Source organism: Gobio gobio, assembly GCF_949357685.1.
Source record: "Gobio gobio genome assembly, chromosome: 18".
NCBI classification, from domain to species: Eukaryota; Metazoa; Chordata; class Actinopteri; order Cypriniformes; family Gobionidae; genus Gobio; species Gobio gobio.
The window spans coordinates 33,027,477-33,043,991 of record NC_137111.1 but is presented as its reverse complement, the minus strand read 5'-3'; the positions used below and the strand labels follow the sequence as shown (position 1 = coordinate 33,043,991).

Genomic DNA, 16,515 nt, shown 5'->3' with positions numbered 1-16,515 from the left:
TATACTGTATGTTTTGGGCCTGGCTACACTGGGCCCCTTTGAAACCCACAATGAAACAAAAGTTGTCTGTTAGTTTCTTCCAGGAATAGATCTACCCCCAGTTTCAAAGACAAGGCTTAAGCCCAGTCCTAGACTACAATGCATGTTTGAGCTGTTTTAACTGAACGCAACTTGCCCTGGCATATCTAAAAATATGTCAGTGCCATTGTTTTGTCTCAAGACACACACCAGTAGTGTTTTTTATATATTTATTTTTAATCTAAGGCACGTTTATAAAAGCTACTTAAATGTCCTAATTAAACTACGGCCTAATCCTGGCTTATTCTAAGCCCTGTCTGTGAAACTAGGCCCTTGTCTTCCAGAAATGGATTCGTTTTTTAAGAGTTACATTAGTGTTTGAGATTGTGATGATACCTGTCAAGAACAATAAGCACAGTGATGCAGACTGCCAGTGAAGTGCCCTTTATCCTTATCCATAATGTATATATTGCATATTTTATGAATATGAGCTAGGGAACTGTAAACATTTTAATGATTCTGCTTTCAGTCAAACATGCCCAAGAAAAAAGACCAACCAATAGTGCAGCCAATGCACCTAATTAGTGCAACATGATAAGATTTAATAAAAAATGATAAAATTGTATTAGGCCTACATCTCTTGTATTATTTGTACATTTTAGTACATTGCGATCTACCTTATTTTTAACTTAAGATCAGCTGTGGCCATTTTAAACTTGAATGTTTAAAGTTTCTGGTGTCAGCCAGTTACAGTCTTTGTAGTTAAATTGTTATGCTGCTTGAAGTTTTTTGTTGTTGTTGTTGTTGTTTTTTGGTCAAAACAGTTTTACTATTTACTGAACTTTCTTATACTTATAATTTACCTAATGAATCGGAAGTCTCACACACAGGAAATAGCTTACTTTCTCTTAGAAAAAATAAGACCGGCCAATATTCAAATCAACTCTGATGCGTTTTAATAAAACGTGCACACAACCAAGTAGGCTACTTATATTTCCATAATATGTTTTATCTGTAACATTTTTTGTTCATTTTTTAAGCCTTTATTATTAGCTCTCGGCAGAATCTGAGTAGTTTCGGACATGTTCGAATCATATCAAGAGTTGTTGACTTCAATTCGTGAACAAATTTTTCAAACACCGGGAGTTTGATTGACAGGCGACCTGACCAATCATAATCCGCCATCCGCGAATCCACCATTTTGCCCGACAAAAGCGGTCGAGAGAGTTCGTAGATTAACGCCGTGGACTTGAATTTGAAAAAACGGTTTGTACTGACCATAGACGTCTTTCCGCGGTTGATAAAACATTCCTTCTGAAGTTAATTCATGTTATTTGATACTATACATTAACTAGAAGGAAGATATTATAGTTAAAGCTGCTCGTGAACCGAAGGCGCTACAGTGACCTACCACAAAGCATTATTTATTGTTTACATTTCTTTTAAAGAATGAATTTTTTTTATTTTATATTTAAAGTAACGTTAACCTGCTCTGTCCTGTCTGTCAGTCAGCGCGTTGTCAGTATCCTCTTTGCTCAGCGATGTGTTTTTCACTGCGTGAGAACGTGTATGTGGTGAGAGCGCGGCTTGTCGGACATAGCAACAGTAACTAAAGGGGGCGGGTCTTTGCGAACGGTCAATTCACTGAAAAGATCCGAGTCCAAAAAACGATTTGTTCACGTTCGGGCATCTCTACTACACACAAAAAACACCGCAACAGTGAGTTGAGTTCTTACAGCAAGAGCGCGAGTTCTCGTTGTAGTCGCGTCGCATGCTCGGCTCGGACTGTGTTTGTCACTTCACGACGTCGACGGAGAAAATCTCGCGTGGCTGGCTGCGTTCTCTCTCTCCACCTCCACCAACACACACGCCACTTACCAGCACATCTCTTCCTTTTCCCCCACCTCCTCCTCCTCCTCCTCTCTCTCTCTCTCCCTCCCTTTGAGTGAGCGAGAGATCTCCCGAAACCTGAGCGAGGCGGTCCCGGAGACACCAGAGAGGCGATATCCTCGTAAAGCGCAACATGGCTACAATTGTAACCTCCACCAGGTTTACAGACGAATATCAGCTGTACGAAGAGCTCGGAAAGTAAGCGACCGCACCGCTGCATTAGTGACGCGTTACACACACTCTCTCTTCACTCACTGCATTGTGTCTCATCGTGTTGCCTGTGTCTAGTTCAGTGTGTTGACAGCAGCCTTCAAACACAGTGGCGTATGGGTTTTGCATGTTAAAAGGCAGCGCAGCCCGATAACGGAAAGCTTGATTGAGTCGATTTGAACCATTCGGTGTGATTATTAAGCCTCCGCGTTCACAAAGCTCGTTTCTTTGTTTATCTTTAGATGCATTTCCTAACACCGTGCTCGCGCGCCACAGGGTGCTCTCGGAGCCTGCGTGTCGTCTTGATGCAAGATGCAATACTTTATCGACACTTTATCGACATGCGAACGGCATTCGTTAGAAAAGGAAATCCTTCAGTCTGAGGTGATCGGCTTTGTGATCTTCGTCCGTGTTTTGAATGCACTGCACATCTAAACTTTTACAGCATTCAGTAGCATTGATCAGATATCACTGATGCCTGCTGCCGCGCAGGGAGATAGGACGGTTTGCTGCAGACTTGTGTAACGATAGTTAGGAAAATACTGCTGTTTTGGGCGTCATATATCGCAGAGCCATTGGGTGGTCGGTTACGTTCGTTGTCCAGCCGCCAAAAACATCAACGCGAAAATGAAGGAAGTGAATTAGCATTGTCCTATTCGTGAACGAATCTGTCTGTGGAGTAGGATCGTTTTAATGAACCAGTTGAACCTGTATACAAAACCGCACCGGCCTGCACGATTCTTCTCGAATCACATTGAATCGATTTAAGCGGTTCTCGAATCAGCAACTCATGCAAATTACTTTAATAGTCGAATAACAGAGATATTACGAAAAAAATATAGGCCACCGGAAAATGTTTACAATTTGTTTGTATGACAGTTTTATCAACTCATAAAAACAGAAATGTTTTAGAACCTGACAAAGACCTGCTGAATATTTAACCTGTTATAAAAGTTAAACTGTTAGAAAGAACCGACCTGTGGAAATTATTCAGATTTCCCACATTTTTTTTAGGGTTATCATATAGAGCAATTTACAGCCTACGTCAAACTGACGTCACGCAGGTTCAACTGCGCATGTCGGTTGCAAAACACGATCTCGAATGTGTTATAATGTATGAAACGCATTGGTTTAAATCGTACTTTAGGCTATACATATGACAACAGTTGAATGATTTTAGCAAATAAGCAGTTAAATTTGATTAAATGTTTGATTAAATTGCTGACACTGAATGAAAGTGAAAGTTTAAGATTAAGTTTAAGATTTTTATTTTCAAAATGTAGGCTATATATATATTTCCCCACAGAGGTGCTCATGTGCCGCTTTGCGCGGAAAGCCACTTTCAAATATCTTCATGTTTTCTCCTGATGTTCCAGAAATAATAATTGTAGTAAAAGTTGTGAACAGCGAATTTATCTTCTGCAGGGTCAAGAAATTTAGGCTGTTTGATAATGCGCTGCGAGAGAAAGCGAAACTAAAAATATCGGCGTGTAGGCTATGAAATGCGCTATACACATACACTTGGCGCCTTAAGTTTAATAACAAGCACAAACTGTGTTAAATAGTTTTAAATAAAATGTATCTGTCCTACAGCACCGTTTTCTACTTTACCACAGTAAATACTACAGCGAACTCCTAATTAAAAGCAAACAAGGAAGAAACGTGTATAATGCCCTGTGAGAGACGCGTAGGACTAAATGAAGTTCAAGGAAAAATAAATAAGAGATTCCATGTCCAGTAGAATAAAATGAGAGTAAGCCTATTGTTAAATTCCTGGAAAATCGGGTGACCAGATTGCAAAACACAGACAAAGCTTAAAATTGGCTCAGCTCACAAAGCCTACCTCTCTCGTTCGGCATGAATATGTTTCCATGGCTGCGATGTAACATTTAATTAATTATTTATTTCGGAAATAAATGTTTGTGCTTCACTCGTGTCATAATATTCACGTAAAACAGCATTCATGATACTACCGCCATTGATACTCAGCTACCGCGGTGGTGCGGTTGTCATGCACAGCCCTATCACTGGGTGACAAACTATAGTAATATGCGGAAACATTTTGAAAATCACATCTAATAATCTATAATTAATCATCTATAAATATATATCTATAAATAATCTATAATCTTTTTAAATGGAACGATTTTGTACCGTATCCATGTCATTTTCTATAGCCTACACGCTATCTCTCACTGGTTTTCTGCAATCTATCTGCGCGCATCCTGTATGTTTACAAACAGTAAATTGGTCTTAGCATTAGCATGGAATGAAAAGTGAATTTGTGTGGTTCATTATTTATATTGAATCTGTTTGAGTGGTTTTTGATTCAAAAACCTACTGGCTGCGTCTGAAATCGATACTCTCTTGAGTTGGTACTTATTTGGAACAAGTAGCCTAATTACTTCACCACTGCTAAAAGTATGTTCTATACTATAGTATGAATGTGTGAATACATGGGCATCGGAAGCAAAAAAAATGTGGGTGGGTCCTCTCTCAGAAATTTTTACTGGAATAGATGCCATTTACATTAAGTTCAAATATATCGCCTTGTTTGCTAAACATCTGGTTGGACAAGATTACGGAAATCACCTTATCTTTGAGAGTGGCAATAGTGTAAGGCTAAGACGCATGGCATCAAGTTTTGAAAAATCGACCCGCGGTTCGAATCTGCCTTTTGCCAAACTCGCTCCCTTTCCCATCACATATCGGAAAGGCATTTATTTTAAAAAATATATATAAGAAAAGTGGAAATAAAGCGTCTAACATGTGTTTAATAATAAGTGTTTATCGGTTAGGGGTAGGTAAACAGACGTGCTGAATTACGATAAAAGTGAGTGGGTCCAATTTCATTGATCGTAAAAAGTGGGTGGGTCTTGTCACATACAATGTTCCGACGCCCATGTGTGAATATAATCCGGACGTACTACCAAAGACTTTACATATAGGAAGACTGTACGATTACTTATGAATGGGAGAAAGTGCAACACCCAATATGGCGAATAAGCCCCACCTTCTAAATGAAAGAACCAATTGTTGATGAGTAAAGTCATCCCCACTGCAGCTGCTGTTAGAAGGTCCGGTTGCTATAGAAACAGGCAGAGCGCTTAGGACTGCGCATGAGCTTTGTCCAGGCTGAAAAATGCTGATTTGATTTGCGCGTTTAGAAACAAAAGGTATTGTGACAGTTGTTGTCAGTAGTGGTGGCGAGATGAAGCCTCGTGAAGCATTGAAGCTTTTCAGCCAAATGGTTCACAAAAGGGTTCATTTCTCGAGGCTTAATTTGCTCACAATGCCACATGGTGGTCAAAGAGTGTAAAACAAGCAGATACATTACAGATTACCTGATCTGTGATGCACTGTATTTTGCATCAGTTAAGGCTTCGATATAACGGTGAAGAAAAAAATAAGTTTCCACATAGACTATTTATATGAATATAATGTGTATTTTCTGGTGGTATATAATGATTGTATAACTGTGTAATAAACGTATGGGCTTGAAATGAATGGGGCAAATTTGTTTAAATCAATTCTTTGGACATAGGCAGGAGGGGCAATATTATTATTACTATAAAACTGGAAATTGGCAGGGTTAAACTTGGCTGAGGGCAAGATTCGAACCGAATTCAAAGAGATAGGAGCTGCAATTGCATGCCTGAGAGGCGTTTCAAAGATGGCCGCCGAGTGAAACGACTTATCTTAAAAGGGACTTTGGTACTACATCCGCAATGTCGTCAGTTATGTTGCTTCACGGCCATTCATAAATCCCAGAGTGAAGATTTAGTTGCATTGGAGAGGCTTGTTTACGTAGCATACACATTGCATTGTATTGCCTTAGTGCTGTTTTGTGTGTGAAATGTGCAAATTAGCATTTGACATGCAATTCTTGCTGTTTTGGCACATAACTGTTAATAAAGCTGCTGGGTTTTTTTTTCTTATACCGCGCATTAGATGTCCTTATGCCTGATAGATATTACTGTAATGGGTGTTCTGAGAAATCACATTTGTCTCTGTAAACAGGGAAACAAAATTTTACATGCCTGTACATGCTAGCCAATCAGGCAAGTTGGAGGTGGCTCTGTGCCAATGGTGTCAATTTAGGCCTGGGCTACCTTTTTATCCAACCTAAAGCTGCATTCACACTACAAGTTTCTCTGCATGTTGCCAGTGGCTGGCGGTGAGGTCGCTAGCGGGCTTTCCCTCTGCTGTTTGCCTAGTAACGTTTGTGAAATGACATTCACGGATGTTACTCCATGTTGTAGACAACATGTTGTAGCACGACAAATATCTCCGTATGCACTCCCAAAATTTGCATAAAAAGTTAATTTGCACTGGACATGCCTACATCCTGTCGCCAACGGTCACTGTCGTTCGTGTTGCCGGAAATCGCCAGCTCTCTATTGAAATGAAGGGGATTGTGTCGCTGGTTGTGTGAACGCATCTTTAAAGGGGTGCACACACTGACAGCGATTTCCACATGACCATGGTTGACAGCAACTGTTAGCAAAGCGACTGAGCTGAAAAGAGCTTACTAGAAACTAACATCCAGCGACTCCTCGGCGTCCCAAGATTTAAACGCTGTCAGTGTGAAAGCATCATAATGGGTTAGGGTTTTAACTAGTTAGCATGATTCATTTAGCCCCTGCTGTTAGATGCCAAACCTACACCATTCTTCTGCCAAAAAGCATCTTTCTCCATTCAAAAGTAGCTGTGTGGTATGAGTACATTTTTTCAGCCAACATTTAAATTGTAAATATTTCAGTATGGTGTTGTAGATGTTTCATCAGTGCCCGAATCATTTTCAGAGAGCTCTTAAAAGCCAGAAATGGACTCATATTTTCCCTGTTTGCTACCGTTCACGTCACCGCTCACAATAGTTGCCTATGAGCAAAGATGGAATTTTTGCAAGTAGGTTTTGTGCAAAAATCATTAACTGCAGCTTTAATGATCTTATGCAAGCATCACATGCGGCGGCTGCAGTTTTCCTCATTGGTCTCTAAAGAATAATTTGAAAGAATATTTGAAATACAATACAATGATTGACTAATGTTTAAGTAGCACATTTAATGCTGGCATTTTAGTGCCAGTCCAAATGTTTGTCACATTCTTTTTCCTGATTTTCTGTCCAATAGAGTTTAACAGTTGGGTCCTGGAAGGAGAATTGAGCAATTCTCGATAGGGGAATTGATTTTGTATGATAACTTATAAACAATCTTATAAATACAGACCTTCTGTGAGCTACAAGGTTGCGAAGCGATGATAAATGCTTTTGTCGAAACCACCAGACCGCATTATTTCGACTTTTTTAAATAATAGGCTAGTGTTGAACAGCGGCATTTCTAGTGAAAAAATACATTATGCATGATAATGCAAATACATTTCCACCAATCAGAGAATCAAAACAAGCAAATCAAACCAAAAGAACACTTTAGAGCCCATATGGCCCACTCCCATGAAGTACTGCAAATGACGTTAGAGTCACATTCCCTAAGCTCTCTCTCTCAACCAACTTGCATTAACTTGCATGTGTGCATTATATGCATAGTTTGCAATAACCTGAAACATGTTATTTATATGTACATTATCAGCATCTTTAAATCAGTAGTTTTATTTTTAACATCATTCTTTCCTTCCTTAAAGCTGTTGAGTACACAGCCTTGTATCTTGGCATCTTCAGATTTTCAAATACTCTTTTGCGTCAAATTAAAATTTGTAAGGTTGTGATTGCTGGTTGGTTTGGATTATGATTTATAACGTTTTAATGAAGATTTGAAGATTCAGATGCATGAACCTCAGTCCATCTGACATTTAAAAAAAAAAAAAAATCATTTCACTTAAATGGCAATGGAAAGGTTATTAGTCAGTTATTGAAATGCCTTATTTTCACTGTCACTGATGAGAGTAAAATTAAAAACATAAAAATGCAATTTTAAAGCTTCACTTAAAAAAAAACCCATGGGAAAAAATACTTTCCAAACCAAGACCTCTGCAAAAGTGGGCGGGGACTGTTAGCATTATTTTTAACATTAAGATTGTGCTGTGCTTCTTTTAAACAGGGGAGCCTTCTCTGTTGTTCGACGATGTGTAAAGAAATCAACCGGCCAGGAATATGCTGCTAAGATCATCAACACAAAAAAGTTGTCAGCAAGAGGTAAGCTTTTGCTTTTGCTGTCCTGTTAGGTGGTCTCATGCATTTTGATCTGCCTTAATGTCTACTTAGAATATTACGTCTTCCATTTGTCAATACACCATTATTCTTGAAGTAACTAGGGTTTTTCTCTTGAATCTAACCAGCTATGCATTATTTATGATTTAGCACACTGTCAGACCTGGGGCTAGTTGCATAAACTAAGCCACTATAGCCAGCTTTCCATCCAAGGACGAAAAAGGTTTAGCGCATCAAAATGTTTACCGATATAGCTGATGGAAATGCCAATTATCGATAATTTTTAGCAAATGTCGACACAATCTTATTCCGTTTAACTTTAGTGTATAAATTCTGTGTCGATACTTCAAATGTCACAGAAAAACTAGTTTGGTAACACTTTTTGTCGAGAAAAAGGGCTTAACGCAAATAAATGTGGTGTCACATGACAGAATTAGCCTATAGCGTCCGCGTTTGTGGCGTGGCTCCCGTTAAAGCATCACTGTAGTTTAAAGTGCATTAAATCTATTAAATCTTAGAATTGTTAAGACAGCAGGTCTATTGAGCATTTCAAAAAGTTAAATACAAATAAACACAAATAAAAAGTTTAGGTTAGAGCTGCATCTGTCTCTGAGAAGAGAAAATTAGCAGCGATTTGATGTTTTTGACCGATTTGATGTTATTGAACTCTGAAACCAGAACAAATAACTTGGTTTGAAGGATCTGAATACATGCGTTCTCGGCCACGTCAAACCGCGACTAGCTTAACTGCATGTTCAAGGCATATTGTTGATATATGACCGAACATTTTACTGTACCAATCATTTTATGGATCCAACATTTTTCCATACAGAACAAATGAGCTGCCCTATGTACAAACCCATGGGCTTCATCACATAAAGGCAGTTACATGTAGTCCTGTCAGACAAGCTGTCCCACTTCGCCGTGATCTTCTGGTTTAATATTTCCTAATTTAGTAATCAGCCTGTTATTCGTGAAAATAGTAAGCAGTAAACTGGTATATTTCAATTGTCTCATCACGCTCTGCATTTTACAAATATTTAGGATGCCAAAGATACGATATAATTTGCGATATACGTGAAATTATGTATGGAAATGACTCGAGGGCAGATTTCTTAGGGATACAACAAAACGTCATTACACACCATTTTATCTGTAAAATGCCAATTGGATGGAAACATACTCAAGAATCTTTTTTTAACGCATATTCACTTTGTCGATAGCAAAAAGTGGATGGAAACTTGGCTTATGGTAATGGTGTGTCTTAAGAACTAGCTAGTTAGATCAGCTAGCAGTTAACAAAGGGGTAAAGTTGTAATTTTCCAATTCAAAATAGAACGATCTACCTTTTTATGTACCTGACTTTAAATAGCTTTTTTTCTTTATAGTCTTAAAGAAAAAAAATCACTTTCAAAGCTAGTCTAAGCCTTTTATGCAACTGGCCACTTATGACTGATTCTTCTGAGTGGCAGACACTGCTGTCTGATAGTACTTCAAGCAAACGCTAATTTATTCATTAACCTACCACAAATGCTTAACAGGAAGCACAGGGATATAATGATATTAGTCTCAGACTGAAAAATATTGGTAATATGTCTCACTTTGGATGGCTCTGTGCTGTGCTCTCAAAAGTGTAACCACTAATGCAGTGAAGTGAACCTGTTAATGCTAATTCTTTCATTCTTTCTGTATCTCAGTTGAGTCACCAATCACTGTCAGTGTCATCAGTGCTAATTATGCTGTTGGTGAAGGTGGTAGGGATATATGAGCCTCAGCCACTGTTTCACCTGCATCGCAAACAAAAGCAGCAGATCTATTTCGGGGAACGGACACTTTGTGTACCTGTCTTCTAATGGTATCAGGTTGGACTGTCCAGGTTTGAATTAACTGAAATGGATTTTAATTAAATTACTCCTATGGATTGTCAGCTAGGCATGGGCATGATTACTCAGGTGGCAGCAAAGATTGATCATGATAACGAAGTAATTGCGTTAACTTTGTGTGAACTTTTCACACACACACCGAAATCCAGAAAAAATAGTGCCAAATGGGGCTATATTTTTTTTTATAAATCTTTTGACTTGCTAGGTGTCATTCACACAGAATGCGTTTTTTATTAGGGATGCACCGATAGGATTAGTTTTTTTTGACAACGATTGGCCGATTCTGATACTGATATGTCACTTGCTCAAAAAAATACATTAGAACATGACAACCTTCAGGGGTTATTTTTGACGTCAAATATTTCTTAACAACAATAACAAATTTTTGACTTATTATAGAACATTACATTTTTCTTTACTAAATTATTTTCTTTAATATAAATAATTCCAGTGCTGTTGCTTTATATATCAAGTATAAATTGCTACTTCAGAAACCATACAGGGCTCAATGGTAATTTTTCTAGCACAAACAAATGCATACAATAGAACAAAGATACAAATTAAATGATGCTTGTCAGGTGGGTCTAACGGTAGTTTTCAGGTACAGAAAGTGAATAGTAATCAAACATGACATATATGTAAAATAACATGACATTCCACACTGTATAAATGAAATGTATATTAATCCTTATCAAAGTTACAAAAGTTAATCAGAAGAGCAGTTTTTTCCCATTTGATTATACGCACGGACAGCAGCGCAGTAAGAATATTAGGCTGTTGCCATTTTAAGACAGAATGCACATGCGTTTTCTTTCTCAACTGTTTACGCTCACTTAAGACATAACCAACTATGTATTTTGACATAATTCCGTTTGAATTTGTCCGTTCAAGCATAAGAAGATATGAGAGAGAACTCGATTCAGTGTTCATTCCTAATTGAGTTCTCTTGCGTGTCTTTGAGCTTGAATATTTAAATTGGCAAGTGCAAATGCTAAACTTTCGTGACTATGCAGCACTGGCCCAATCGGGACATTGACAGTTCCGTCAACTGTCCCAAGCGCCATTCACGCTGGCACCGGGCCATCGAGCAATCTTTTTTTGTTGAGCCCTGCTATATTTTGTACAGATTTTTGTTTTGGCAAGTATTCAATTATTTTACCCAGAGAAAAATGTTATTATGCATTATACAATGTCTATTATACAACAATGCTTTCACACAGTTAATTAATAAACAATTGGTTTGTTATATCTGCATTTTTCATGCTATAGCTGATATGCTGATATTTGTCTGATTACATGTTTGTTTTTCAAAATCATAAGTGGGGATAGCAAAGCTTTGAGGGGAGACAAGGTCAAAATAACCAAAAGATCAATCTAGAAGGGGGTTAGAAATAACTTACCTAGAAAAGATTAAAAAATAAATAAAAAGTATAATGTACTTTCCTTACTCCCTTATTGTCCAATAAACAGTATGTTACATATGACACTGAAGCTTCAAAGTGTGTATCAAGTACGCAGCGCAATTTCTCACGAAGCTCCATGCCGGAGCACATATTGATTTCAGAGAATGATCAAGGTGGCTTGTCAGGCTTTTATTTGTGCTTAATGGATAAAACAACGGAGCTGCGCACTTGGCTTTCTGGCTGCTGTAAATTTGACCTGCCACATGATGGCATGGTTTTCGACATTCAAATCGTTTCCCGAAACAATCAGAGAGAAGCCTCAAAGCCTTAAGAGGCTTCATTTCTCCATCCCTAATAAACATGAGAAAACGGGTATACTCACACACAGAATTGGCATCCACCTCCCTACCAAAGATAAATTCCATTAAAAGATATATACAACAGGTTTCTACATTAGAACAATTCATGTGAGTCACTAACTCACCATAACTGTGAACTGAAGTGTATAGTGGAAGTGATCAACAACTCTCTCTCTCTGGGATCTGGTGACAAGAGATCTCTGTGTGGAGGAAATATCCTCAGTCTGTCCAAATGAAGGTATTGCAGGTCTTTTAAACTCCAGCACTTCTCAACAGAGCCAATCAGAGCAGCCTCCATTGATGAGCAGGGAATTGACTCCAGTTGGTACACACCTGTTGATAGGTGATTGGAGGAGTGGCAACAAGAAATGGAGCACACAAGGAAAAAGTATACAAGAGAGAGAGAAAACAGACCCCTAGGGTGCTTCTCAATACTCCAATTGATGCTTCTTTGTCCTCAAGCCCGTGACCCAGAAACCGATTGAACTCAGCCATCTTGAAGAACATCTCAATTCTCTAATTGCACTGTCAGGAGGCAAGGAATGAAGAGCGAGGAAGCTTCCTGAGGAGTCATGAGCGAGGCTACAAAGGTGTATACTTTCCTTGCATCCTAAGGGGTGGATCTAAGATGAGAGGGAAGGAAACGAGGATGCACAAATAAGAAATGAGAAGCACCCCATCACACCTCACACATTTTCACAGAGGAATACCAAAAACAAATTTTCAAATTGATCAAAAATCAATGCCAATACATCGGTGCATCACTAGTTTTTGCGGTTAAAAACACAAGACAATGAAAATGCAAGCTCTAGAGATGGTTCTTTTTTAAAGTTGAACTTCTTGTAACTTGAGCGTTGCATTTTTAGAATACCATGTCATCACGCTGCAAAAGACGCGAGAGCAACGGTCGAACACTCGTGTCTACTAGCACGTTTACATTGAAAAACAATGGAAAATGGAATACAAAAACACATTCTGTGTGAATGGCCCCTTACGGTACAATGCGTTATTTGGGGGGGTTACAGTCACCGTAACCATGGTAAAATTTGTTCCCTTCGGCCTTTGTTGCTGTTTCAGTTGAAGATGTGTGAGTGGACACATGGCCAGAGCTGGAGAAATGATTGTTCTGTCTGTAGACCTTCAAGCTGAATTACAGCAGATCCTGTTCTCATTGTGTGCATATGCGTTTGTGTACGCTGCGGTCCCCATGGATGGCAGATAAACAACAGATTTATTTAAAAGATCCTTGGACAAAAAGAAACAGGTAATTAGATCAGCATAGTTTGGCAACTCTCTAGGCTTCCTTTCAAGGAACCTGGCAACTGTTTTTCTTCAAACTCTTCATCATGTTGGCAGGCACTGTATTAAAAAGCAACCGTGCTATTCATTCAGTGGAGCCCACACAAGTGCCAAAGCCCCCTCCCACGAAATCTCCCCATTCCCTTGGCCTTAATCAAAGCCCAGCGAGATCTCTTGACATGCCAACCTGTTAACGGACATGTATAAGCTATTATCATCTCTGAGTCATCTTGCAAAGGCCAGGACAGTCTGCAATTACTCAGTTCAATGTTGTTTATATCTTATAGTATATAGAGTGCAGGACACTCTTGTATATTGAGTGCCAATGAATGGTTGTTGTTTAATGGTAGTGGTCCAAATGGCTTGTCAGATTCTTATTGATATATTCTTATTTTTCATTGTGTAGTTTAAGATTTCATTTCAGTTACGTATTATATTGAATTTATTTCAATGTGATGATGCCTTCAGTTTCTTTAATACCTGTTTTGCATGAAATTCAGATGAATCCAATGAAATGTAAAGGTAAATATTATGTAAATGTAGAGGATGCCAACTAAGAACAAATAACGTGAACTTGTTCCTTGTTATTTTGATCTCATTCCCCGTCTTTTACTTTTGCTGTGAAACTGTTAAAGGATCATGAACTCACAATGAACAATACTTTTACAGCATTTATTAATTATTAAGGTTAATGTTAATTTTTACATGTGCTAATCCATATTTCATATTTTAAGTATAAATAAACATTCATTTCAAAAGTTAATTTATTTTACGCCACAAATGAATTGCTGCAAACATTTATTCATTGTTGCTTCATAAAACCTAATGCACTTAAGTCACAATGAAATAGAAGTTAGCTACAGATTTTTTTTCAGAAATCAGAAATGGTCTTCGGTGGTGGTGGACGAACATGGTAATCCACACACAGGACAAAGTACCCTACCCATGTGAATTACAAGCCCAGTTCAGACTATAAATCCAAAATAAATGCAAAGAAACCGTTTGTAATATTAATTAACTTAAAGGGGAAAAATGATGCCCCTTTTTACAAGATGTAAAATAAGTCTCTGATGTCCCCAGTGTGTGTATGTGAAGTTTTAGCTCAAAATATCCCACAGATCATGTTTTATAGCCTGTTAAAATTGCCACTTTTTGAGGGTAAGCAAAAACACACCGTTTTTGTGTTTGTCCCTTTAAATGCAAGTGAACTGCTGCTCCCTGCCTGTTCTTTCAAGAAGAGGGCGGAGCTCCTGGTGACAGGAGATCTCTGTGTGAAGGAAATATCCTCAGTCTGTCCAAGTGATGGTATTGCAGGTCTTTTAAACTCCAGCACTTCTCAACAGAGCCAATCAGAGCAGCCACCACTAACAAGCAGGGAATTGACTCCTGGTGGTACAAACCTGTTGAGTGATAGGAGGAGTGGCAACAAGAAATGGAGCACACAAGGAAAAAGTATACAAGAGAGAGAGAAAACAGACACCTAGGGTGCTTCTCAATACTCCAATTGATACTTCCTTGTTTCCTTGCTTCCACGTCCTCTAGCCCGTGATCTCTTCAAGAAGAGGGCAGAGCTTCAAGAGCTCATGCAACAATAACAACAGAACATGTCAGAAACTAACAGTGTTCAGTTCAAACAGGACTTGGACAATAATGCCTACAGCGCCTGATTATATATCCTGCATGGAGATAGAACAGGTAAAGTTTAGTTTAATTCTGTGTTGTTGTCATGCTTTTATCCACTATTAGTACAAGCATGTTGTAGCAGTCCCTGTCTGAATGATGGCCAATCCTTTACTGATGAATTGTATGAAGTTTATTTTTCATCACTCAAAAGATGAAGCGACTGTTTTCACTCCAGAAAATAACTTTTAAGAGCTGAATAAAACACAGTACAAGAAGTGCGCATTAACACACACTCTCTCCCTTGCATTATCATCAGAATACACAGCGAATTACACAAAAACACCCGTTACAACTAACAGTAAACAAATACACTCACCTAAAGGATTATTAGGAACACCATGCTAATACTGTTTGACCCCCTTTCGCCTTCAGAACTGCCTTAATTTTACGTGGCATTGATTCAACAAGGTGCTGAAAGCATTCTTTAGAAATTTTGGCCCATATTGATAGGATAGCATCTTGCAGTTGATGGAGATTTGTGGGATGCACATCCAGGGCACGAAGCTCCCGTTCCACCGCATCCCAAAGATGCTCTATTGGGTTGAGATCTGGTGACTGTAGGGGCCATTTTAGTACAGTGAACTCATTGTCATGTTCAAGAAACCAATTTGAAATGATTTGAGCTTTGTGACATGGTGCATTATCCTGCTGGAAGTAGCCATCAGAGGATGGGTACATGGTGGTCATAAAGGGATGGACATGGTCAGAAACAATGCTCAGGTAGGCTGTGGCATTTAAACGATGCACAATTGGCACTAAGGGGCCTAAAGTGTGCCAAGAAAATATCCCCCACACCATTACACCACCACTACCAGCCTGCACAGTGGTAACAAGGCAAGATGGATCCATGTTCTCATTCTGTTTACGCCAAATTCTGACTCTACCATCTGAATGTCTCAACAGAAATCGAGACTCATCAGACCAGGCAACATTTTTCCAGTCTTCAACTGTCCAATTTTGGTGAGCTCGTGCAAATTGTAGCCTCTTTTTCCTATTTGTAGTGGAGATGTGTGGTACCCGGTGGGGTCTTCTGCTGTTGTAGCCCATCCGCCTCAAGGTTGTGCGTGTTGTGGCTTCACAAATGCTTTGCTGCATACCTCGGTTGTAACGAGTGGTTATTTCAGTCAAAGTTGCTCTTCTATCAGCTTGAATCAGTCGGCCCATTCTCCTCCAACCTCTAGCATCAACAAGGCATTTTCGTCCACAGGACTGCCGCATACTGGATGTTTTTCCCTTTTCACACCATTCTTTGTAAACCCTAGAAATGGTTGTGCGTGAAAATCCCAGTAACTGAGCAGATTGTGAAATACTCAGACCGGCCCGTCTGGTACCAACAACCATGCCACGCTCAAAATTGCTTAAATCACCTTTCTTTACAATTCTGACATTCAGTTTGGAGTTCAGGAGATTTTCTTGACCAGGACCACACCCCTAAATGCATTGAAGCAACTGCCATGTGATTGGTTGATTAGATAATTGCATTAATGAGAAATTGAACAGGTGTTCCTAATAATCCTTTAGGTGAGTGTATATACAGACCTTATGCCTTTTCAGGTGGTGCTTAATAAACTGGTAAACTGTATATCCCTAAAACAAATGTAATA

General features: G+C 38.9%; 1 protein-coding gene across 16 annotated transcripts in view; it reads left to right on the top strand.

The window, feature by feature from the left end:
• Window positions 1-1,674: 1,674 nt before the first annotated feature.
• Window positions 1,675-16,515, top strand: part of camk2g2 (calcium/calmodulin-dependent protein kinase (CaM kinase) II gamma 2) — a 76,212-nt gene continuing 61,371 nt past the window's right edge. For 13 of the 16 annotated variants that reach the window (XM_079843173.1, XM_079843177.1, XM_079843185.1 and 10 more), the window contains exons 1-2: window positions 1,935-2,106; window positions 8,175-8,269. In XM_079843173.1, the coding sequence (XP_079699299.1) occupies window positions 2,042-2,106; window positions 8,175-8,269 (160 nt within the window). In that variant the 5' untranslated portion in view covers window positions 1,935-2,041. Of the gene's footprint in view, window positions 2,107-8,174; window positions 8,270-16,515 lie in introns of all 16 variants that reach the window. The other 3 variants (XM_079843178.1, XM_079843175.1, XM_079843182.1) reach the window with 3 other exon arrangements.